The sequence below is a fragment of the Muscardinus avellanarius genome, assembly GCF_963383645.1.
Source record: "Muscardinus avellanarius genome assembly, chromosome: 11".
In the NCBI taxonomy this organism is placed as follows: Eukaryota; Metazoa; Chordata; class Mammalia; order Rodentia; family Gliridae; genus Muscardinus; species Muscardinus avellanarius.
In genome coordinates this window covers 81,629,201-81,654,015 of record NC_137797.1, presented here as the reverse complement: position 1 = coordinate 81,654,015, position 24,815 = coordinate 81,629,201, and the positions used below count along the sequence as shown (strand labels likewise).

General features: G+C 36.9%; 1 protein-coding gene across 1 annotated transcript in view; it reads left to right on the top strand.

Annotated features, from left to right (window-relative positions):
* Positions 1-220: 220 nt before the first annotated feature.
* LRRK2 (leucine rich repeat kinase 2) overlaps positions 221-24,815 on the top strand; it is a gene marked incomplete at both ends in the record, with an annotated part of 199,740 nt that continues 175,145 nt past the window's right edge. Inside the window, 7 exons of the mRNA XM_080706299.1 lie at positions 221-368; positions 759-844; positions 6,905-7,014; positions 9,150-9,238; positions 14,820-14,954; positions 17,693-17,827; positions 20,696-20,827. Of these exons, the coding sequence (XP_080562425.1) occupies positions 221-368; positions 759-844; positions 6,905-7,014; positions 9,150-9,238; positions 14,820-14,954; positions 17,693-17,827; positions 20,696-20,827 (835 nt within the window). The remainder of the gene's footprint in view (positions 369-758; positions 845-6,904; positions 7,015-9,149; positions 9,239-14,819; positions 14,955-17,692; positions 17,828-20,695; positions 20,828-24,815) is intronic.

Genomic DNA, 24,815 nt, shown 5'->3' with positions numbered 1-24,815 from the left:
CCTCGGGTGGATTGGCCCTCGGGTGGGGCTGGGCGGACGGGACAGCGCCCTCGCAGCGGCGGCCGGGGCCGGGCGGGCGGGTCCTGGCCGCGGGCCCTCGGGCCTGGCCGCGGCGGGCGGAGCCGCAGCCTTCGGTAAACAGCGGTGGGAGCCGGCAGGCAGCTCGGCTCCCCGGGGCGGCGGGCGCCGCGCGGCCAGTGGGTGTGGGGCAGCGGCCACCATGGCCAGTGGCAGCCGGCAGGGCTGGGAGGACGAGGAAACTCTGAAGAAGTTGATAGTCAGGCTGAACAATGTCCAGGAAGGAAAACAGATAGAAACGCTGGTCCAAATCCTCGAAGATATGCTGGTGTTCACGTACTGCGAGAACGGTAATCATTTGCAAGGAAAATGCCTTTTTTTTTTTTTTTTTTGCGAGTTTGGGGATGGGACCCAGGGGCATTCGACCTCCGAGCTACAACCCCTGCCCTGTTTTTTATTCTTTATTTTGAATCCGGGCCTCACTGAGTAGCTGAGGCTGTCCTTTGATTCCTTCCTCTTCCCATCTTTGCAAACTTTCTCCCTTGCCCTGTGGAGCTGCTCTAAGCCGAATTCTTTAAGAAGCCCAAGAGTCCGGACTCCTTTCACAGGGCAGAAAGGCGCTGAGCATTCCCGAAGGATCTTGCACCAGTCTCTGGCGTTTCTCCCCTCTTCAGACTTTTTATTAAAGAGATGCTGAGGATCCTGACTTTGAATCTTCTCCCCACCCACTTCTTTTCCAGCCTCCAAGTTATTTGAAGGCAAAAATTTCCACGTGCCTCTGTTGATCGTCTTGGACTCCTACATTAGGGTCGCCAGTGTCCAGCAGGTAAAAGCTGTTCTCACTTCGCCCTTTCCCCCTTCTAGTTGGGAGATTTTTTTTTTCTTTCTTGTCAGTGTTATGTACCTGGGGTTCTTGGTCATTTCTGAGATTTGGCCTGATAATCCGCTGACAGCGACTTTAAGATGGGAACGGTGTCAAATCATTAGCCAGCGTTAACAGAACACAAGGGTCCATTCCGTGTTCCCTGTCTTTCAGAGGTAACTTTATAAAACAGAATGACAGACTGTGGATGGTGAGAGGAACAGCATAAAAATAGGCTGGGGATTAATTGTGTTATTGGCAAGATGAGTTCATTAGTGTTTGATCCAACTATTCTAAGAACATTCCCTGTGTTCAGCATGTCCTAGATATGACACCATTGTGAATAACTTAGAAAAGGGGGATGGTTAGCAGTAATAAGATGCAATTAAGTAACTGGCAAGCTCTCCTAGATTTCAGCTCACTTTTTTCTTTAATTTGAAGGCAGACTTCTAGCCTTCAGTTGTAGTACACACTAAGGAAAGCTGTGTCCTAAGAGTCCCCTGCATTGAAGTTCACACTCTGCAACCTCTGTTATGTAAAATGAATGTAAAAGTGTGACTTTTTAATGTGCATGATGTACATTCACTGACATATCAAAGTCACTAAGCCAAAGATGAGAAAGAGGGAGGGGAGGGATTGGGGCAGAAATTGGGGAAGGGCTAAATGAGTGAGTGGGCATGTGTGGAGTACAAGGGTACCATCTGTGCTCCACTAAGATGTATGATTCTAATGCACTAATAAATAATTAAAGTTAAAAAATTTGTATAATAGAGAATTGGGAAATATGTTAAATACCTTGGCTATATTAAAAAAAAAAAGCAGCCCTAAAATGGTAATTACGGATGATTTACAGTCAAGACAAAACTATTGCCTAAGGTGATAACTTCCTTTGAAGCATTTTGAGATTTGGGGAACTGAAATCAGTTTTGTCATCTGCATACTAAGTCATGCAGGGAGAGACTTGAGTTTTGAACTCCATGGAGGTGTGGTCAGGAAGCCTGTGTTTTTAAATGTTCACTTGAGAGGTTAAACAAATGTAAGAATTATCTCGTGCTTTAAATTGGTGTCTATGTTTCTATTTTTGTGCTGTCTCTGTATGTTGCTCTGTCTAGGCAAATTATGTATTTAGCTTCTTTGATTAAAACATTTATATCTGGAATAAATATTTGCATTTATTTTTCCATAACTGTGAAATATTTTCCATCTATTGGTTTTCTTCTTTCTTTCTTTCTTTCTTTCTTTCTTTCTTTCTTTATTTATTTATTTATTTTTATTTTTATTTATTGGTGGTACTGGGGGTCCTGGAAGCCCTTCTACCTCCGGGCTACACTCCCAGACCTATTTTTACATTTTACATTTTTTTTTAATTTGGAAACAGGGTCTCCTAAGCCAGCGGGTGCAGCTGGCTTCGAACCTGCGCGATCCTCCTGTCTCTGCCTCCCAAGCGCGCGCCACCACGCCCAGCCTGACTATTGGTTTTCAGGTTGCAGTCAGACAAAACCAAGAAAAGTTGGAGACATGATGAAGACATTGTTCTTTTAGTACTTAAAGTCCATATTCTGTCCGTGAGATATGAGTCCCTTTTGGGCACTGGCCTATCATGCTTGCAGCTCTTCACCGGTATCACTCTTACCTGCCTCTGCTGTGTGCTCAGAATGCCCAATTCTAGCTGCCTTCTCTCGTTTCCGGCCTTTGTACTTGGTAGAGTCACACTGCTTGGTACCACGTAGGACCCCATGTAAGCTTTGGCCTTCAGAGTCCAGAGCAGATAGGTTAGACTTGAGAACATACTACACCCCTTTTTCTTTTGTGCTTGAGTTTCCTGCTAGGGAATTAACCCAGGGCCTTCCACATGCTAAGCAGGCATTTTCTCTTTGAGCTATACTCCCAGCCCCCCTAATTCTTAATATTAGAAACTGCCAATTCTAGGTATAGTTGTCTGGAGAAGTTATAAATGTTAACAAAAATCCTTGTCTAGAAAGGACCAGAAGCCAAAGATAGGGGAAATATGGTTATCTTTTGATTTGTAATTGAACGGAATAGAATTATTACTTTCAGTCTCATATGTGTGTTTGTTTGCAAAGGGCATTGTGTATTGCATTATTTGATTCTCACGGGAGCCTCCCTTCCCTCTCAGAAATTGTACTGGCTATTTTACCCCCATAGTGGCTCTGTGAGAGTAAATAGTCCCTTAGAGATCACAGAGCTTGTGACAGAGCCAGGACTCAAGTCTTCTCACAATTTCAGGATCTTTCCATCAAACAGTTCCTTAGCTGCTGAATTCACAAGCTTTTTGCATAAGCAAGAAGCTAGTACCATGGTTCAGTACAAAAACTGTGGCCATTCATTTAAATTACTATTGGTTATATTCAAGAGATGTAGAAAGGGGTCGCCACTGATATTTTAATACTTCATTTGAAAGTGTTTTTTTGATTTATTTAATCGTTGTAATATTCGTGTAATTGGTATAGGTAGCCTTTAATGCTTTTTATTTTAAAATCCCTGGATGTGCCAAATTAATGTTCTATTCATTAATATTTTGATGAAAATAAGGAGTTAAGGTAAATTACTTTTCAGAAATGAATATTAAAGTTCTTTCCAAAAATCATTTAGCATAATATTTTAGACTCTGAATTTTTATTTTTTATTATTTATTTATTTATTTATTTATTTATTTTTTTGGTGGTACTGGGGTTCCTGGAAGCCCTTCTACCTCCGGGCTACACTCCCAGACCTATTTTATATTTCTGAAACAGGGTCTCTTAAGCCAGCGTGGCTGGCTTCGAACCAGCGCGATCCTCCTGTCTCCGCCTCCCAGGCGCGGGGATTACAAGCGTGCGCCACCACGCCCGGCTTGAATTTTTATTTTTAAGGTTTTTATATATTTTATTTATGTTTCTATGTAATTGACCCTCTTTAGAGAATTGGTGGTTAAACTAACTGCTGTATACTTTTTTCTTTTTGCCAGTCATTTTCTCTCTGCTTCTCTGTTTTACTTTTTTTTAATCCACAAGTTTCAATCTTTGAAAGAGGAGAGCAAAATAAATGAAAATGACTAAAATTTTCTTAAACCCCTTGACTCTTTCCTATTGTGCAATAATTAAATGCTTGAGTTTCTCGAGTGAGTCTGATAAAGTAAAACTACCAATTTAATTGTGTTGTACGTTTTACAGGTTGGGAACCTTCTCCCTTTGAAAGATAAGCTTTTAATTGAATAGATTAATGGATCAATTGTTACCTCTGCTTTGCTGCCATAGATTCTATTTAATCATAGAAGCTCTTCTTAGTGACTGCAAACTCAGTTGCTTGAATCTTTTTGCAAAATGATTAATGATGCTGCAGCTTTACCAATCCCTAAAAAACAGGTTTTCTCCTTGAGTCAGACACACAGGTACAGACCTGAATATAGCAACCTGTGTGATTCCCCTCCCCCCCCCACTGGAAGCTCTCCAGAACTTTATATAATATACATATATGTATTTTTCTTAAATATTGGGGAAAAGTCTCTGTGTTTTATGAGAACTTAAAAATAGCCAGTTTCTATGACAGCTGGATTGTCAATGTCTGTTCAGCTTAGGTGGAGGAGGATGTCCTACTTAAATATAGGTAAAAATAGCTGCTGGGAATTTCGCTGCCTTTTAAAGCAATTCAAAATGACATAAAAAGGAGTATGGCAAAGTAAAGCAATTCGTGCTTAATCTGGAAAATAGTACTTTAAAGAGATTTTGCATTAAATAATAGTGTAAGATAGTATTATAAAGAGATCTTGCAGATTTTTATCTCTGTGTTTACTCTTATAAGCACATAATAAATTTGTGTCACTATCCCTTATGGAAGGCATGTGAATTTCGAACTTTGTCATTCAGTTGTTTGTATCACTGAGCTCCACTCATGCAACCAGGTCAGTCTCCTCCCCTGTTACAGTCTTCTTAACATTAAATGTTAACATTAAATGTATTAAATACCCACTCTCCTTGTGGCTTGTCAGTTCCTGAAGATTCTTCTGAAATCGGCCTCAAGTCCTACCTTTTCATATTACATACCTCTTTGAATAGTTTTAGTGTGTACTGAGTTACTTTCAGGACTCATATTATATTGGTATTTATCATGCATCTTACTTAGGAATGTTTTCATTGATTTTAGATACTACATTTATATGTCTATTTTGGTTTTTTTTTGGTTTCTTTCCTGCCCATAACAAGTATAGTTCTCATAGTATGTGTATATATATATGTTTGTCATAACATAATTGAAAGAATTGAAGTTATTTTAGCCGGATGTGGTGGCACATTGCTTGTAACTCCATTATTTCAGAGACTGAGACAGGAGTATCAAAGGATCATGGCCAGCCTCAGCTACGTAGTGAGGTTCTTTGTAACTTAGTGAGACCCTGCTTCAAAATAAAGGCTAAAATTAGGACTGTGGGTGTAGCTCAGAGAAAGAATGCCCCGGGGTTCAATTCCCAGTTCCACCACACACACACAAAAGAATTGAAGCTATTTTATTTATTTATTTATTTATTTATTTATTTATTTTTGGTGCTACTGGGGTGGAACTCAGGGCCCTTCTACCTCCGGGCTATACTCCCAGACCTATTTTATATTTTATTTGGAAACAAGGTCTCGTTAAGTTGCTGAGAGCCTCACTAAGTAGCTGAGGCTGTCTTTGAACCTGCGCGATCCTCCTGTCTCAGCCTCCCAAGTACGGGGATTACAAGCTTGCGCCACCACACCCAGCTCAAAGCTATTTTAAACTTCTAGAGGAACATACAGTAAGAAGAGCACATCTTTAATCCAAGTACGTGGGAAGCTGAAATACTGAAAAAGGAGATTGCAGGTTTGAGAATAGCCTCAACAATATAGTGAGACCCTTTCAACCAACCTAGTGAGATCCTGTTTCAAAATAAAAAATGAAAAGGGCTGGGGTGTATGTAGCTCAGAGGCAGAATTTCCCTGGTTTCAATCCACCACACACACACAAACACACAAATAATAATCTTTTGTTTGGATTAGAACCTCATTTTACCCTCCCCCCAAAGGTAAAGAAAAACTTACTCAAGTTGTTATTACATGTAATTGGACTGACGAAAGATGTATTGGAAGTGTGTCAGTAAGTTCATATTTTTGTAGTCAAGTATCCTTGGGACATTTGTGATCTCTAGACCTCATCAGTTCAGAGTTGAACATTTTAGAAAAACACAAGGGGACAACTGAGGAATTTTACTTCCTCTCTCTGTTTGAGTGACCTTTCTTATCTTCCTGTAATGGATATAAATTAAATCATAGGCCATGTCCTTTCTTTTGGCACTCCTATTCTATCCCCATTACTTGAGGAACAGTCCTTTTTGATAATTTATACTTTTACCATTAAGATCTCCAATTTTACTTAATTGTCCATTCCAAGTCACATTTCCCCCAATAATTAAAAACCCCAATATTTGGAAGAGATTCCATCCAGTAGATATGTGCTAAAAAAGTTATACGTTGGGCATGATGGCACATGCCTATAATCCCAGCACTTGAGAAGCTGAGACAGGAGGATCATAGGTTCAAGGCAGCCTCAGCCAGTTACTGAGACACTTAGCAACTTAGGGAGACTCTTTCAAAGTAAAAAAAAATTAAGAAGTGGGCTGGGGATGTATCTTGGGAGTAGAATGCCCTTGAGTTCCATCTAAGTTTCTCCCCTACATCCCCCAAAATGCAACGATGTGATAACAGTCATTCTTGCATTTAATAATCTTAGTATGTACTTCAAAACTAATTTTTGCAGTTTATTTTGTTTTTTTTTTTTTGGTAGACAATAGGCATTTTCTTATTTTCTTCATCATTCAGAAATGCTTTTTTCTGCCATCCTCATATGACTTTTGTAGTAATAGGTTGTGTTTGTTTTGGAGTATTTTAAGGAATTAAGTAATTATTTAAAAATGATATCACTTCTACTAAGAATAAAGAGATTCATGTTTGATTGAGTATATTCCATTAGCATCTTTAAAACAATGTGAATATTTGCCTTTCTTGCTTTTAGGTGGGTTGGTCACTTCTATGCAAATTAATAGAAGTCTGTCCAGATACAATGCAAAGCTTAATGGGACCCCAGGATATTGGAAATGACTGGGAAGTCCTTGGTGTTCATCAGTAAGTAAGATAGATGTACATATGTGTATATGTGAAAAGAACCCACCTGCATCGAATATTTATCTATACCTATGATAGCCTTTTTCTTAAAATTTTATATTTGCAGCTTAAGTCCATTTTGGTAAAATTCTTCAAAATATAAAGATCGTTTTTCTCAAATCAATGATTTACATGGATAGAAACCTTCAAACTCAGAAGTTTGAATTAGAAAGCGAATTCAAACCACATTGGCAGTAACATGTCAAGTGATATTACCTTAATAGTATCCTACAAAAATATAATGTATGAATTGTAGATCTTTGATGGGTACTTAAAAATTCAAACCAAGAAGAATTTTTATTTTTAATAATGGAACTGATACAAAGTATTAGTTCTTTAAAAATATGGGAACTAAAAATTTAGTTCTCTAAGTAGTAATTTGAAAGTTTATGGTTTATTGTCTTTAAGTGGTATATTTATATATTTATTCATGCACAAATATTTAGTGAGTTTAGGCTATGACTTTCAAAATGATAAACAAGGGAAAAATAGTTTTCAACACATCTGCAGCTAAATCTTGGTTAGCTATTTTACCAGCCATGTTTCTGTAGTTTTCAGCATAATGACTTTTTAAATGACATCATGTCCTAGGCTATGATTAATTGAAAAAGAATTTTCTGAAGAAAATTTTGCTCTAGGAAAATTATTTAATAACTTAGTTTCTTGAAATTTAAAAAGTATCATCTACATGAACTTTGAGTTTTCTCTACACATAAAACTACTTTTTTTTTTTTTTACAACAGAGAAGGCAATCAATAATAGATTTGCTTCCAATGGTCTATTTCTTAAGAAAAATATAATTTAAACACAACTAAATTTGACACCTTTGTATTAATCAGTACCCATATTAGACAAATTAGGACTATATGTTTGTTCATAGATGACTATATCATATATATAAGTACTAAGATGTGGGTATAACCATTCTTGCATTTAATAGTTTTGGAATACCCTCTAAAATTACATATAAGCAATTAGTACTTACACATTGTTCCATTTTTTACCTATATACTTCTGTTTTTCAATTTCTACCACATCAAGGGTGTGTTTTGAAAAAAGCATGTTTACAATTAATCTATGTTGTCATCTTCAAATTCTCTTCTAAATTCCTGTGAATTAGTTCTATAGCATTTAATGAAGAATTACCCCAAATATACTGTAATTAGTAATTATGTCTTCAAGTGTCCCTTGGTTATTTCCAAGAATTATTTCCAATATCCCAAAGTTTGCCCAATCTTTAACCTCAGGGGATGTTGAAAAACTCATCTAGTTTGTATTCCAGTACAGACAGTCTGTTCAAGTTAAACTACATAGGTGTAGGAAATATTATTTATTTATTCACTCACTCATGTGTTCATTCATTTGTCCACTCACCTTCTGTTCATCAAGTATTTATTAAGCTCCTACTGTATGTCAGAAGTAATGCAATTGGGAACAAGATAGATGCATTCCTCTCTATGGTAGAGCCATATTAGGTCCTTCCTGCAAAAAATATTGTAAAGCATATTTTCCTATACTCAAGGACTTTTTAAAACCAAAGACCTACAGCTATTACTTTTGTAGCATTACAGAAAGAATAGTGGAAATGGAAGAGGAAGAGATGGGGTGGTGCAGCAGAAGAGTTGACAGAGAATGGAAGGAAAGGATCTCTCAGCTCCCCAGAATGCCAACTGGAGATCCTGGACATAGTGTGACAGAGTTCTTGAATTTAGACGAAGCTCTGGATGCCACTAGTTTGGGCTTCACCCAACAATGTCAAGCCAAATAAAACTGGGTAGGAATAGACTAAAAATTATTCTTAAGCCGGGCATGGTGGCACACGCTTGTAATCCCAGTACTTGGGAGGGTGAGGCAGGAGGATCACAGGATCACAGCCAGCCTCAGCAACTTAGTGAGATTCTTTGCAACTTAGTGAGACCCTGTTTCAAAATAAAAAGTAAAATTCAGTTGGAGTATAATCAGAGGCACAACACACCTGGATTCAATCCCCCGTATCACTGAAAAAAATGTAGGTGAGTAAATTAAAAAGTCATGTATTAATAAACAAACCTCTGACTATAACATTTCATTCTTATCTGATTTGTCTTTAACTCTAGACTGATTCTCAAAATGCTAACAGTGCATAATGCCAGTGTGAACCTGTCAATAGTTGGGCTGAAAGCCTTAGATCTTCTCCTAACTTCAGGTAAGGTACTTATATACTCTTAATATAGACTCAATTAAATATTTGGAGCAATTTATTAAATGTGTTTACTATTTTTTAGGATTGGCACATAATATAATGGAAATATCAGTGCTTTCAAAAATTCTTGTGTGTTTTGTTCTCTTTCTTCATCTCTTTTCTTTACATATTTGTCTTTCAAAAATCTCATTCAGAGCCTTGATTTTAAACATTACCTTATATATTATTCGCAAGTCTTTATTCCTAGCCCTGGTTTTGCTTTCCTAATCTGCTCCCAAACTTCACATTTCTACTAGCTTGTCTTTGCCAGTGTTAGATCTTTCTCCATTTATCTTTTTTATGTTGCTATTGTGGTACAAGGGTTGAAACCAAGATCTGACACATACACTCTACCACTGAGCAATGTTGCCAGCCCTTTAATTAATTTATTTTGAGACAGGGTCTCACTAAGTTGCCCAGTCGGGCCTTCAATTTGTGATCCTCTGCCTCAGCCTTCCAGATAGCTGGAATTATAGGCGTCACTGTGTTACTGTGTCAAGTTCTCTCTCTCTCTCTCTCTCTCTCTCTCTCTCTCTCTCTCTCTCTCTCTCTCTCTCTCTCTTTCTCTCTTGTGTGTGTGTGTGTGTTTCTATAATATATGTTCTAGAGTATGATATAATAGCAATGTTTAAAATATATGTAGCATTACATCTTCAGTACTTGCTAGATGTCAGGTGTCACATTTTTCAAATTTAATCTTCACCCTCCCATAGGTATTTTATCTTAGTTTTCTAGGTGAAAAACTCTCAAACCCTGAGAGGTTGTCTTATCCACTAAGAAGTAGAACCAGGATCTTATTTTACCTGTCAAGATCTTTGCCTTGGGAAACTTCTCCATGGAGGATAATGGCACTAGACAAAGAGTTTTTTTTTCTTTTAACAATTTTTTTATTGAACATAAATAGTATACATTTAAACTATATTTGGTGCCATCTCCCCCCCGCCCCCATTTTCCCTTCCCCCCTCCCACCAATGGTTGTCCAGCTTAACCATGTCTTATTCATAATTTTACACATGTTCAGGTGTAGACCCTCATTAATCAAGATCAGCCTTCCTTCTCTCCTATCTTTCCATTCAAACTTAGCTAGTATTTCCCCTCTAATATCTGGAGTCCCACTGGTATCCTTTGTGTTTCCTAGTTTGGGCATATTAGAGGAAACATATATATCTTCTCCTTCTGTGCTTGGCTGATCTCACTTAACATAATGTTCTCCAGGGCTTTCCATCTTCTTGCAAATGATATAATTTTGTTCTTCTTTATGGCTGAATAGAATTCCATTGTGTGTATTTCCCACAGTTTTGCTATACATTCATCTGTTGATGGTGATCTGGGTTGGTTCCATATTTTGGCTATTACAAATTGTGCTGCTATGAACATAGGTATGCATATGTTGCTATATTTCTCTGAATTCAACCCCTTTGGAAAGATACCCAGGAGTGGTATAGCTGGATCATATGGTGGATCTATTCCCACCTTTCTTAGGAATCTCTACACAGATCTCCATAGTGGTTGAACTAGTTTGCATTCCCACCAACAGTGTAAAAGAGTTCCTCTTTCCCCACATCCTCGCCAGCATTTGTTGTTGTTTGATTTATTTATGCTTGCCACTCTGACTGGGGTTAGATGGAATCTCAGTGTAGTTTTGATTTGCATCTCCCTGATGGCCAGTGATGAAGAACATCTTTTCATGTATCTATTGGCCCTTTGTATCTCTTCTTTTGTGAAGTGTCTTTTTAGTTCATTTGCCCATTTCTTGATTGAGTTGTTTGTTTTGCTAGTGTAGAGTCTTTTGAGCTCTTTAAGACAAAGAGTTTTGACATGGTGCAGTTGTTGTGGTCAGTGATAGGCAAGGCACTTGTGGTCATCTAGAGTGGGGAAGAAAGACTGCTAATAGAATACCTAATTTTGATGGACAGAAGGCAGTTTTGCTCAGTGTAGGGAAAGGTAGTTTAGCTCAATAGAACTCTGAGTATAAAGTAGTAGAAGCCTGAGAGGACAGCAAGGGAGGCTGGACATGTGGGTGGGGAAACCCAAATTCCCTCATCAGCCCTGCCAATGAAGAACTTGTAAGAGAGAAAAGAAGGGAGAAAGAGGGTGAAGACCAGAATAAGAAGGTAGAGAGACACAGAGAAAACCAGAATATCCTCATCTTTTCACGACAGCCTTCTATTAAAATATTTAATGGAATGTAATAACTAGTTTTAACCATGATTTATTTTAAATCCTCATCCTTGGTGGATGAGGAGATTGTGGAGATTGATGGAAAGGGGAAGGTTTGTGAATCTGAAAAAATCCCAACATTGGAATATAGAGAAGTCAGTGACATGCAGCGAGGTAGGGGGTTTGACAGGTGTTCAGGTGTTCTGAAAGATTACTTAATTTAATTTCTTTTTGGCACTTACTATTTTTGGGCACTTAATATTATCCTGGGTACTGGAGAATTCTAAGACGGTACATAATTTCTATGCTATGGAAGTTCAGAGTCCAGCACTGATTACGAATATAACACTTTCATTGGTGGAAGTATTGTGTCTGCATTTTTCTTCCCTTTTTTTGTGGTACTGGAAAATTGAACCCAGAGTTATTCTACCTTAGAGTTATACCCCCAGTTTGATTTTATTTCTTTTTTTTTTGTGGTACTGGGGTTCCTGGAAGCCCTTCTACCTCCGGGCTAAACTCCCAGACCTATTTTTACATTTTTATTTGGAAACAGGGTCTCCTAAGCCAGCCCGCGCGGCTGGCTTCGAACCTGTGCGATCCTCCTGTCTCTGCCTCCCAAGCGCGGGGATTACAAGCGTGCGCCACCACGCCCGGCAGGTTTTATTTCTTATTTTGAAAGCAGATTTTGCTAGGTTGATGAGCATCTCACTACTTGCTAAGGCTGTCCTGGAGCCTGCAATCCTCATGTCTCTGCCTCCCAAGTGCTGATTAGAGGTAAGCACCACCACGGCAACTTGCATTTTTCAATATCATAGCTAATAGCTATATGTGACTAGCAAACATTTGAAATATGAGGAACTGAATCTTAATTCTATATAATTTTTATTCACTTAAATTTATGTTTAAGTAGACATATGTGATTAATGGCTACTGAATTGAACAGCATAGACAGATAAAATAATTTAGAGTAATAATTGAAATTTAATTGAGAAAAGTGCTATGAACAGAGATATGAAGGAAACCAGGACAAAGCAGAGAGGAGCTAAACTCTGTAGTAGGAGTTACGAGCATGGATGTGACCTGCCTAAATTTTTACCCAGTTTCGCCTTTTAACTGTTGGACCTTGGTAGGTAACCTTCCTGTATATCAGTTTTCTGATCTCTGAAGTGGGGATTTCACCTGGTTCATGGGGTTCCAGTGGTTATTAAATGTGCTACAGTGAAACACTTCAACCAGTGACTGAAACATTTGTGCTTATAAGAGTTTTTACTACTACTACTCTTATCTCAGAGTATTATTTTTATTTACAGGTGTTATCTATTGAATCATGGCAGCAAGAGTATGTTTACTACAGAAAAGAGTAGGAGTGTCCCATGCAGCTATTGCAAGTGTAAAGGGATATTTTAAACACGTGAGAGATGAGCAACAAGTTTAGAATATTGGAGTTGAGACACGATGTGGAAGGACATGGTGCAGATGGGCTCCATGCAGTCAGTTTTGTGAAGGATTTTGTTTATCATACTATGTGGTAAAAGATGGCCACAGAAGACTTCATCAAGGGACTTACAGGGTCACAGATGTGTTTTAGATATATAATGCTGGGAGGAGCATGATGATGCACGTGTATAATCTCAGTACTTGGGAGGCTGAGACAGGACGATTACAGGTTTGCTTTCAGCCTCAACAACTTAGGCCCTCTGCAACTTAGTGAGACCCTGTTTCCAAATAAAAAATAAAATACTGCTGGAGGTGTAGCTCAGAGGAATGCCCCTGGGTTCCATCCTTAGTATCATCAAACACACACACACACACACACACACACACACACACACACACACACACACACACTCCCAGGAGCATATGCCCTTAGAGATTGGGGCCAAGTAGAGAAAATCAGCAAATGTTGATGCTTTCTAGGTGAGATATGATGAGGTCCTGAACATAACAGGAATAGACAGGCCTCTTTAAAAAATGTATAAGGCTTTTAGGAGATAATACTTGAAACGATTCATGATAGTTGGCTCATTGATTAGAGAGAGAATGAGAAGAAAGAATGGAGATGGAGGATGGAAGATGACTTGGTAGTTTCTCCCTTGGTAACTACTGGGTGATGGTATCACTGATGAAGATAGTGAATAGGAGTAGGCTATGTTTTGGGTTCACATGGACTATCCAGAAGATGTTGTTTAAGAGGCAGTTAGAGCTGAGGGTATAGCAGTGCAAGCCTGTCATTCCAGAGATTTGAGAGGCTGAAGCAGGAGGTTCCTTCGTTCAAGGTCAGCCTGGGCAACTTAGTAAGACCCGATCTTAAGATAAAAGTTAAAAAAGGCTGTGAGTAGCCTGGGTGGTGGCACAGTCCTGTAATCCCAGTACATGGAAAACTGAAACAGAAGGATTACTGGTTCAAGGCCAGTTCAGCAACCTAGCAAGACATGTTTCAAAATAGAAAACAAAAGGGGCTGGCGTCTAGCATGGAGGTAGAAGGCCTGCCTCTGGGTTCAATTCTCAGTAAACCACCCCCCCAAAAGGGAAGCAGATAGAAATATTCTTCAGGGGTTTCAGTAAGAAGTCTGTTTAATATGTATTTATACATAAAATTAACATTCTTTTTTTTATTTTACTGGCGCACTGTAGTCTCACATCATAATGTGAATCATGTTGACAATGGCATATATTCACACAATACTTGGTGCCCTCCCATATCCCCCATCCACACTTCTCCTTTTTCCTCCCTCCCAATACTGAGTGTCCAGGTTAACAATGTTATATTCATATATTCACATGTATACACATATTCGAATGTGGCTTTTCCATTGATTAACTTCAGCTTTCCTCCTCCCCTACCTACCTCCTCCTTTCTGGCTTTGCTGAGGTTTCCCCTTCATTATCTGGAATTCTTTTGGTATCCCTAATACTCCCTAGCTTTTTGAAACAGGGTCTCACTGAGTTGCAAAGGGCCTCACTAAGTAGCTGAGTCTGTCCCCGAACCGCAGTCCTCCTGTCTCAGCCTCCCGAATGCTGAGATTACAAGCATGAACCACCATGCCCGGCTTAGCTTGAGTATATTAGAGAAAACATGACTCTTCTCTTTTTGTTCTTGGCTAATCTCACTTAACATAATATTCTCCATGTCTTTTCATCTTCTTGTGAATGACATGATTTTGTTTTCTTAACATTATGATTGTCTTGCAAATGACATGATTTTGCTCTTCTTAACTGAACTGGGGACTTATCTCATTTACAACGGCCCTACCTACCAAGGTATGTCTAACATTTGGGACAATAAATAGCCTATCCAAAGTAAACCATTCATAGTCCTCATACAAAATTAACACAACTATTAAAGCAGCTGTTTACTTAGGACATATTCTTTTATTCAAAATAGGTAAAATCACTTTGCTGATACTGGATGAAGAAAGTGATATTTTCTTGTTAATATTTGATGCCATGCACACATTTTCAGCCAGTGATGAAGTCCAGAAACTTGGATGCAAAGCTTTACATGTGCTGTTTGAAAGAGGTATTTAAAAATGCCAAATTATTTATTGTGAAACATGCATAAGAAAAAGGGCTTATAATGGTAAAAGTAGGATATAATTATTATAAGAAAAAGGTATATGAAATCATGCTATTTATTAGGGTGATTCAGAAATATCACTTGTTTCTATGGAGTGAGTTTCAGTCATTGACTTTGAGTCATGCAATTATATAAACTTTCTTCCCTGGCTTAGGAAGGCATAATCTTCACTTTGAAAACTGGTTTGTGTGGGTGGTAACAAAGAAAAAAATAAGACTGTGAAGCCAAGGATAGGTTAAATTTGAGCTATGTTGAGTCATCACCTGAGTGAGCTCTTAGAAACTGATAATTGGTGGTACAGGCCTGTAGCCCCAGTACTTAGAAGGCTGAGACAAGAAGATGGAAGGTTCACAGCCAGCCTCAGCAACTGAGTGAGGCCTTCTGCAACTTACCTTGTTTCAAAATAAAAAATAAGCCGGTTGTGGTGGCGCACACTTGTAATCTCAGCATTTGAGAGGCAGAGACAGGAGGATCGCGGTTCGCGGACAGCCTCAGCTACTACTTAGTGAGGCTCTTTGCAACTCAGTGAGTCCCTGTTTCAAAATAAAAAATAAAATATAGGGCTGGGGGTGTAGCTCAGAGGTAGAATGCCCCTGGGTTCCATCCCCAGTACTGCAAAAATAAAATAAAATAAAAAATAATACTGAGGGTATAGCTTATGAGTAGAACAAACAAAAACCAAGAGGTTCACAATGTGTCTCTTAGGATACAGACTAATTAGTATTTCATAACAGCACACTGAGAATGATAACAGAGGTCTTCACATAGTTTCAGAGTTGGTTGGAACCTTTGTTCACTCCTTGGTGAGGAAGTGGGTCAAGGCAGTGAGCACCTTGCCTGAGAGCAGCCACACAACTAGGTACAGTGCAATTCAGTTATTATTGTCTTCTGAGAGTCCCTTTTGGATCATTATGAGAATTAACTGTGTTAAGGGTTTGGATAAGAGTGATTTATGAAGGATCTCTTGTCATTATCAGCTTGCAACTCTCTATTTACGGCAGCTACAGAAACAGGATAGAGTACTTGATACTGCTGAATTCCCTGTCTTATTCTGTAAGTTACTTTCAGTAGCTTATGGGTAATTATAATGTAATAAAGAAAAAAGATAAGGAAATAGATAAAGCGAAAATGATAAGGAAATAGATAAAGTGAAAAAGGGTAAGTTTATGATTTACTTCAGGTCTGGTGTATTTGTAAAGAGGCTGGCCAGAAATTAGTCTCTTTGCTTCTTATCGGGCAATGAAAAAACGATAGATGTTGATTACAATTTTGTTGAGATTAAAGTTAATTCATTACTCAGGAGAAGCAATCTGTCTCATGGGAGACCTGTGAGAATCCTTTCTTGGGTTTCCCTGGATGGGAGGATAAAGTCTACAAATATTACAAGGATACAAAGTGTATTTCAGTGAAAGTGACTCTGTCAAGGATCAGAACAGCATGAGCCTGGGACTCAGCTCTTCTATGAACCTGCTTAGTGGAGGAGTTCACTGTGAGTGAGGAATAAGACTTCTGTCTTCTAAGCTATCTTCTGTAAATGTTATATCTTGCAACTAAGCTTTTGATAAGAATCGGCTGGATAAAGCTTGAGGTCCTGTTGTCTTGCACAGCCTGTATTCTTCACTGTTGCAGATTAGGAACACATTTTTATTCATGGATTAAGGGCATCTTCACTCTCACCAGTGTTGTGAGGCCCATCCAGAGAACATGGAAAGGGAGCAGGGGATGTTAAAAAAATAATAAAGAATCTTACTCAATAGAAGATATTGCCAAGAGTATTATGATTAAAAATGTAGAGAAGAAAAATTTATAATTTTGCATAGAGTATTAATTTCCCCAAAGTCAATTTAGCTAATAAAATTAATTAAAAACAGTTAATTTTCAAAAATTGAAAACATGCTATAAAGACTACTCTGAAATGATACCTCATAATTATGAAAAAAATCTAACCAACTTCACATTGTTATGTGGACACAGCATAAAGTTGAAAAAAATGATACTGATTAGAAAGAATGTTAAAGTTTCTAATATTTTTGTTGGTATTATTCTCAAGTTAAAACAAACCAAATTTTTATACAGAGTTCTGAGGTTCTGACTTAATAAAAATTTTCCAAATAAAACTCATTGACTTGATCAAGTGACTGTAGCTATGAAAATTAGAGATGACAATTTTTTGATCTCTGATGGAAAACCATTAAGACAGAACATTTTGAAGTTTAATTACTTGTCATTTGCTAAAGTTTGTATCGTTTAAATTGACTGCATTGCAGCTAGTTGAGCTGCCTTTGAGCAGTTTACCATTAACCTATCACTTTTAAGTATTATAAAATATTCATTCCCAGTAGGCCATCTTTATTAGCAGTGGTTGATACCAATAAGTCTCCCAAGTAAAATTATAAGTATTTTTAGTTTTCTGGGAGCAGTTTGTTGTCTAGCACTAATGTATTTCAAAACCTGATGTAACTAAAATAGGTCAAAACAAAATTGTTAGAATGCCAATAATTATTTTTCTATTACACAATTATTTTAAAATAATTAATATTTTAAATATTAAAATCTGTTCTTATAGGACACATTTTTACTTATGTAAAATGTACATTATGTCTCATAACTATCATGAATATATTTTTGAGTAATTGTCTTTTTTTTTAAGTTTATTTGTTATTTTTGTCCTTCATTTTTAGTTTCTGAGGAACATTTGACAGAATTTGTTGAAAACAAAGACTATATGATATTGTTGAGCGCATTAAAAAATTTTAAGGATGAAGAGGAAATTGTGCTTCATGTACTGCACTGCTTACATTCCCTAGCAATTCCATGTAAGTAGGCGATATTCATGCTTTAATTTTTGCATGTGAAAATTACAATATATCATTTCTGAATGTTTTGAAAATATTTTTGTGAGAGACTTGTGGATGCTAAATTTATTCATTTACTTATTCATTTAATTCATTTATGTGAGAGACTTGTAGATGCTAAACTTATTCACTTACTCATTTAATTCATTTGTTGAATTTATTTTGCTAAATTTATTCGTTTACTTAATTTACATTTATTGAGGCCATACTGTAGCTAGCTCTGGGCTTGGTCCTGCAGAAAGAAAGAGTGGAAAACACAAACATATTCCTTGTCTTTTTAGCGTCCATGGTACAATAGGGGATTCAGGTAAGAGAATGATGAGACTTTGTATACAGGGAGGTGTGAGGTGAGGTGGGGATGTAGGCCAAGTGTTTAGGCAGTGGGAATTGTGCATGTACAGGTGTGGGAACAAGAGGGAGGAAGGACAGGGCATTCAAGAATATAATAGTAGCTCAATGAACTGTGGGCTCGTGAGTGTGCTTGCGCGCATGTGAGAGGAAAAGGAAGCGCATTCTCACTGGTCTGCTGGAGTCTGCTGGCAGCAGAGGAAGGACTTGTAAGTCAGTGAATGAGGCTGCAGGGACTTGTAAGTCAGTGAATGAGGCTGCAGGGATGGAGTGAAGTTAAGAAGCGCCAAAAAGCTACAAGGAGCTTGAACTTCATGAAGATTATTGGTTAGCATTTTAATGGTGTTCTTAAATCTAGCCACTTCTTTCATACAAAAAGTATGTTTAAGAAGACATTACTTTTCTGTGTATGCTACCAATGATTGATAATGCTCTAAAATGTGTTCAGATTCTTTTTTGTTTTTACGTGTACAGTAACATTTCAGATTTTTTTTCCTGTGATAGTTTGTATAGGATGTACTTCTGTATTTATATTGTAATATTTTTACACATGTGAAGTTTTAACGATTAAACAAGTTAAATAATGTGAAGAATATAGAATAGTACTTGCCTTGTAATATATATTCTAAAAACATTAATAGCATTATAATGCAGTATTTATTTTACGTGTATGTCATATAATTATAGATAATAGTATTACATGGCTTCAGATATGGAATCAGTATGGTGGCGTGGGACTTCGCTGCTGCAGGGTCAAAACCCAGAGCCCTTGTGAAAGAATGCCATTTCTTTGTGATGTTTATAAAATCACAATGAGTTTTATAACCACAGGAAATTAAACACTTGAAAATGGATGAGGCTGGATAATAACAACAGAGAATTGCCCTGCTTTTACGTTTATCCCAGTTATCACTGCCAGCAAACGCAATATATTCTCATTGTCCCTTCCCTGGGCTATATTTATTTTATATTTTGGGCTGGCTGCTTTTGGAGTTCATTGTTTTCCACCCACATCTGACATAACTCCCATGAAAATGTGCTGATTCATAATGCAAAGGTCAAAGAAAGCAGATAAAAATGAAGAAATCAAGAGTTTTAAACATTCATTTTAAAAGAAAGACTTTTTTCTTTCAATCTTAAATCTTGTCTTTTTCTTGAGAGACAGAGTGGATAATTGTTTTAAAAGGCCATTTCTTTTTGGTATTTTTTAAAATTCTTTTTTATTAAAAAATTTATATTTTAAAATACAATTTAGACATTAAAATATTTTGGGGAAAATGGTTGGCTAGTTTTAGCAGTACCAGAAAAAAATGTTTTGAATACAGTTTTATTTCTTTTTTAAAGAATAGTTAATATTTAATTCACAGTTATAGATGTTTGCCCATGTAGGTTTATAACTAAATCTTTTTACTGATTAAATGTCTTCCCCAGTGGATTCTTTATTCCCTTTCTGTCCCTTAGTCATCTGTATTAATGTCAATCCTCTTTTCTCCCCCAGCCCTGCCTCTCCTGTCTACAGTGGAGGCTTCAGGAAGCTTGGTTTTACTGCTCTTACAGACTATTGTTATGGAATGGAGAAAATAGATATGTAGCTGCTATTAGAAATTCTACTATGTCACATAATCTTAACTTTCTTTGTATGGTGTGAGGAAAATAAACAAAGCAAAAGTTATTATTCAATGGCCTTATTAGGAAATAAACCTTCAAAATAATGTTTGAAAACATATGGCCATATTCAGACTAATATAAAAACCTGACCCCACATTGTATATTTTAAAAATATTTTAGACAAGATAAAGCACTTTCCCTTTAATACCAAAATGAGTCATATTCCATTGTATTAACAATAAATAGCATAATGGGTTTTTGTTTGTTTGTTTTTTTGTTTTTTGGTGGTACTGGGGTTCCTGGAAGCCCTTCTACCTTCAGGATATACTCGCAGACGTATTTTATATATATTTTAAATTTGGAAACAGGGTCTCTTAAACCAGTGCGGCTGGCTTTGAACCTGCGGGATCTTCCTGTCTCCACCTCCCAAGCTCAGGGATTACAAGCGTGCGCCACCACGCCCGGCTAGCATAATGTTTTTATAGCTATTTGACAGAATAGGATATTTATTGGAAATGTAGGCCAGGCTTGGTGGCGCAAGCTTGTAATCCCAGCGCTTGGGAGGCTGAGACATGAGGATTGCACAGGTTCGAAGCCAGCCTCAGCTACTTAGTGAGGCTCTCAGCAACTTAGTGAGACCCTGCTCCAAATAAAATATAAAATAGGTCTGGGAGTATAGCCCGGAGGTAAAAAGCCCCTGGGTTCCGCACCCAGTACACACACACACACACACACACACACACACACACACACAAAAAAAAAAAAATTGTAAATGTAGCCATTATTCTGACATATATTTTAATCTTTATATGATGCATATTTGAAACTAGAAAATTATTACCTTACTGTTAATTATGATATCTTTAAATCTAGGCAATAACGTTGAAGTCCTCATGAGTGGCAATGTCAGGTGTTACAATATTGTGGTAGAAGCCATGAAAGCATTCCCTATCAATGAAAAAATTCAAGAAGTGAGCTGCTGCTTGCTCCATAGGCTTACATTAGGTGAGTTATGATTCCTAATTTATTATCAGAATTCATATGATATGAGTACATACAGCATATATGTATTGAATGTGGATGAGTAAGTAGTATATTGATGAGAATTGATGGAATTATTATAAAGTAGCAAATTGTTACACAATGCTGAAATGGGATTTTTAAAATAGTGGCAAAAATAGATATGCAAAATGTAAAAGGAGTCTTAATCTTTTATTTTGGAGAAGTAATTCTATAGGATTGTTTTATTATTAAGACTGTATTTAAAATAAAATTATGTAACAGTGGATACTTACAAAATAGTAAGAATAATTTATGTAAAAATTGTGAAACATAATATTCTTTGGTTCAATCCATTTTCTTGGAACTGACATAATTTTATTGTTCCTTATGGCTGAGAAAAATTCCTCTCTGTGTGTGTGTGTGTGTGTGTGTGTGTGTGTGTGTGTGTGTGTGTATGTGTGTTTGTATCACATATATATTTATATACATATCACATTTTTATTATCCATTTATCTGTTGCTTGACATATAGGCTCATTCCATAATTTGGATATTGTGAATTGTGTTGCCATAAACACTCTAGTGTTCTGACTTTAATTCTTTTGGTAGGATACCAAGGAGTAATATAGCTGGATCATATGGTGGTTCCATTTCTAGTCTTTTGAGGAACCTCCATATGATCTCCAGAGTAGTTGTACTAATTTGCAGTCCCACCAACTAGAGGTTACACTAAGGGAAACTATCAACCACAGAAAGTCAGGGATTGAATGTTTTCTTTCACATGGGGAAGCCAGAGAGAAAATAGGAAACAAAAGGAACTTTAGATAGTTGAGAAAAGTGCCCAGTAGAATAGAGGAAAGGAGGAGGGGAGGAAGATGTGGAAGTGAAAGGGAAGAACTGATGAAAGGAATAGTTTAGATTATGCTGTGGCCATGTATGAAGTGACCACTACCAATCTAGCTGTTATGTGTGGAGAGGGCTGGGTAGCAGGGTGGCCTCTGAAGGGGAATCATGCCAAGACATGTGTTCATATTTATTTGTATGACTTTGAACCTCACTAGGTTATATAATTACAATGCTCCAATAAAAGTATAAAAAATAAAGCCAAAAGTAAAGAACCCAGTGCTCGATTTAAGTATTATTACATTACCATGTCTGAAAAGCTCCTTCTTGTTTTGTTTTCTTTATAAAGGTTAACACTCTCCTGAAGTTTATATTTATCAATTTTTTGCTTTCTAAATTTGGTTTTACTACATTTACATGTTTTCCTGAGAAAAATTGTGTTTTTGATGTTCTTGTGTATATAATCATGTATATTGTCTTCTGCAACTTTAAAAACTATATATGATGTTCATAACAATCACAGGCATTTTTCATGTAAATGTATATAATATTCTAATATGTACCTATATCATTCTATATGTTACTATATCTATTTTTCTACCCATGGATATTTGGATTCTTTCTTGTTTTAAACTTGCTTACTAATCTGTGCTATTATGAAAATATAAGGGTCAAACATTTTTTCAAATATTTCTTTGCTGTTTGTGCTTCCTGCATTGTGAAGTGCTTGATCTCTCTTTTATCTATTTTTCTGTAACATGGTCTTTTAAAAATGAATTCTTAGATCCTGGATAATATTTTGGTGGCTAGTTATATTGAAAGTATCTTTTCTTAAGTATTGCCTGTCTTTTCATCATCTTTGTAGTAGCTTTTGTAGCATAGTTAAATTTAATTTTTTGTGTATTTCATTTAAAAAATACTTTCTTTCTCTAAAGTAATAAATACATCCTTTTTTTTCCCTAAACCTTTTTTCATTAAAGTATTAAAATGATGTAATTGTTTTTTGTAAAGTTGGAATTCTGTTCTTCATTTTCTGTTTTTTTAATTTAATTTATTTATTTTTAATTTTATTTATATGTGGAACATATTGAAAATGATATAAATTTAGACTGGGTTTGGTGCCCTCCCCCTCCCAACAATAAATGTCTAGGTTAACCATGCTATATTCATACTTTTACACATATTCAGATGTAGCTCTTCCATTAATCAACCCCAGCCTTCTTCCTCTCCTATCCTTCCATTCTAGCTTTGCTGAGGTTTCCCCTCATTATCTGGAGTCCATCTGGTATCTCCAATGCTCACTAGTTTGGTCATATTAGAGAAAACATATGTCTCTTCTCTTTCTGTGCTTGGCTGATCTCACTTAACATAATGTTCTTCAGATCTTTCCATCTTCTTGCGAATGGCATGATTTTGTTCTTCTTTATAGCTTAATAGAATTCCATTGTGTGTATTTTCCATAATTTTGCAATCCATTCATCTGTTGATGGAGACCTGGGTTGGTTCCATATTTTGGCTATTACGAACTGTGCTGCTATGAACATGAGTATGCATGTGTTACTGCAGTTCTCTGATTTCAGCCCTTTGGAAAAATACCCAGGAGTGGTAGAACTGGATCGTATGGTGGATCTGTTCCCAGTTTTCTAAGAAATCTCCACACTGATCTCCATAGCACCTGAACTAGCATAGGAATCAACTCGAGATGGATCAAAGACTTAGACCAGAGACTGTGAAGTTATTAGAGGAGGGCATAGGCTCAACACTCCAACATATAGGCACAGGCAGTAACTTTTTCAACAAGACTTCCAAAACACAGGAAATTAAAGCAAGAATTAACAAGTGGGATGACATCAAACTAAAAGTTTTTTTCTCGTCAGAGGAAATCCCCAAGAATATAAAGAGAGAAAGCCTAAAAAATTGGAGGAGATCTTTACCAGCCACCACTCAGTTAGAGGAATATCCAGAATATACAAAGAGCTCAAAAGACTCTACACTAGCAAAACAAATAACCCAATCAAGAAATGGGCAACTGAACTGAATAGACACTTTACAAAAGAAGAGATACAAATGGTCAACTGATACATGAAAAGATGTTCTAAATCATTAGCCATCAGGGAGATGCATATCAAAACTACATTGAGATTGTCTAACCCCAATTAGAGTGGCAAAGATAAAGAAATAAAATAACAACAAATGCTGGCGAGGATGTGGGGAAAGAGGAACTCTTTTACACTGTTGGTGGGAGTGCAAACTAGTTAAGCTGCTATGGAGATCAGTGTGGAGATTCCTTAGAAAACTGGGAATCGATCCACCATTTAATCCAGCTCAATTTTTGTTTTAATATGGAGAGTTAGTCTCCAACACAGCATGTGTTCTATGTGGTTCATTCTACAGATAGGCTATTTTTATGTCTTTCTGTTCTTACTGTTCTTTTGTTTTGGTTGAAGTTATTTGTCTGAGTCAAAATCATACTGTTAAATCATTATAAGCCATTAAGTTCCGATCTATAAAAGTTAATAGGTCATATTAACAGGCATTCTTCTTTCTAGGGCACATCATGGGGATTTTTTTCTTGGGCCTTTACTATTTTGTATAAATTCTAGAAATAACTTGTTTAGTTCAAAGTTCTAATGGGTGTTTGACTAAAGTTGCTCAAAATACATGGATCGATTTAAGAACTGATGTCCTCACATTAGAATTTCTTCTGTACAGGCAGGTGTTGCATTCAGATCCCTGTGAGTTATTTTTAGTGACATTGATTTCTTTTTGTTGTTACTGTAATGATATCTCTTTTAAAATTATAGTTCGAACTGTCTAGGTGAAGGAATTTAAGTGATTTTTTGGTATATTGATCTTTCCTGATAGCGTATTTGTGATGTTCTTAGGTTGTCTGTGTGCTGGTTTCATAGTCTGGGATAAAGACACAGCCGAATTCTTCTTTCCTGCTCACTAAGTCCTTACTTCCTTTCCTGCCTGCTCACATGACTCAGGTTACCATCACAGTGCTGGAGAGCAGCAGTGATTGTAGATCTCCTTGTCTTGTCTTTATTTTAGAAAGAAAGCTTCTACTATTCTCTCACGTAGAATAATGCCCATTATAAGGTTTATTTTCTATTTTTATTTTTTGGTGCTGGGGCTTGAACCCAGGG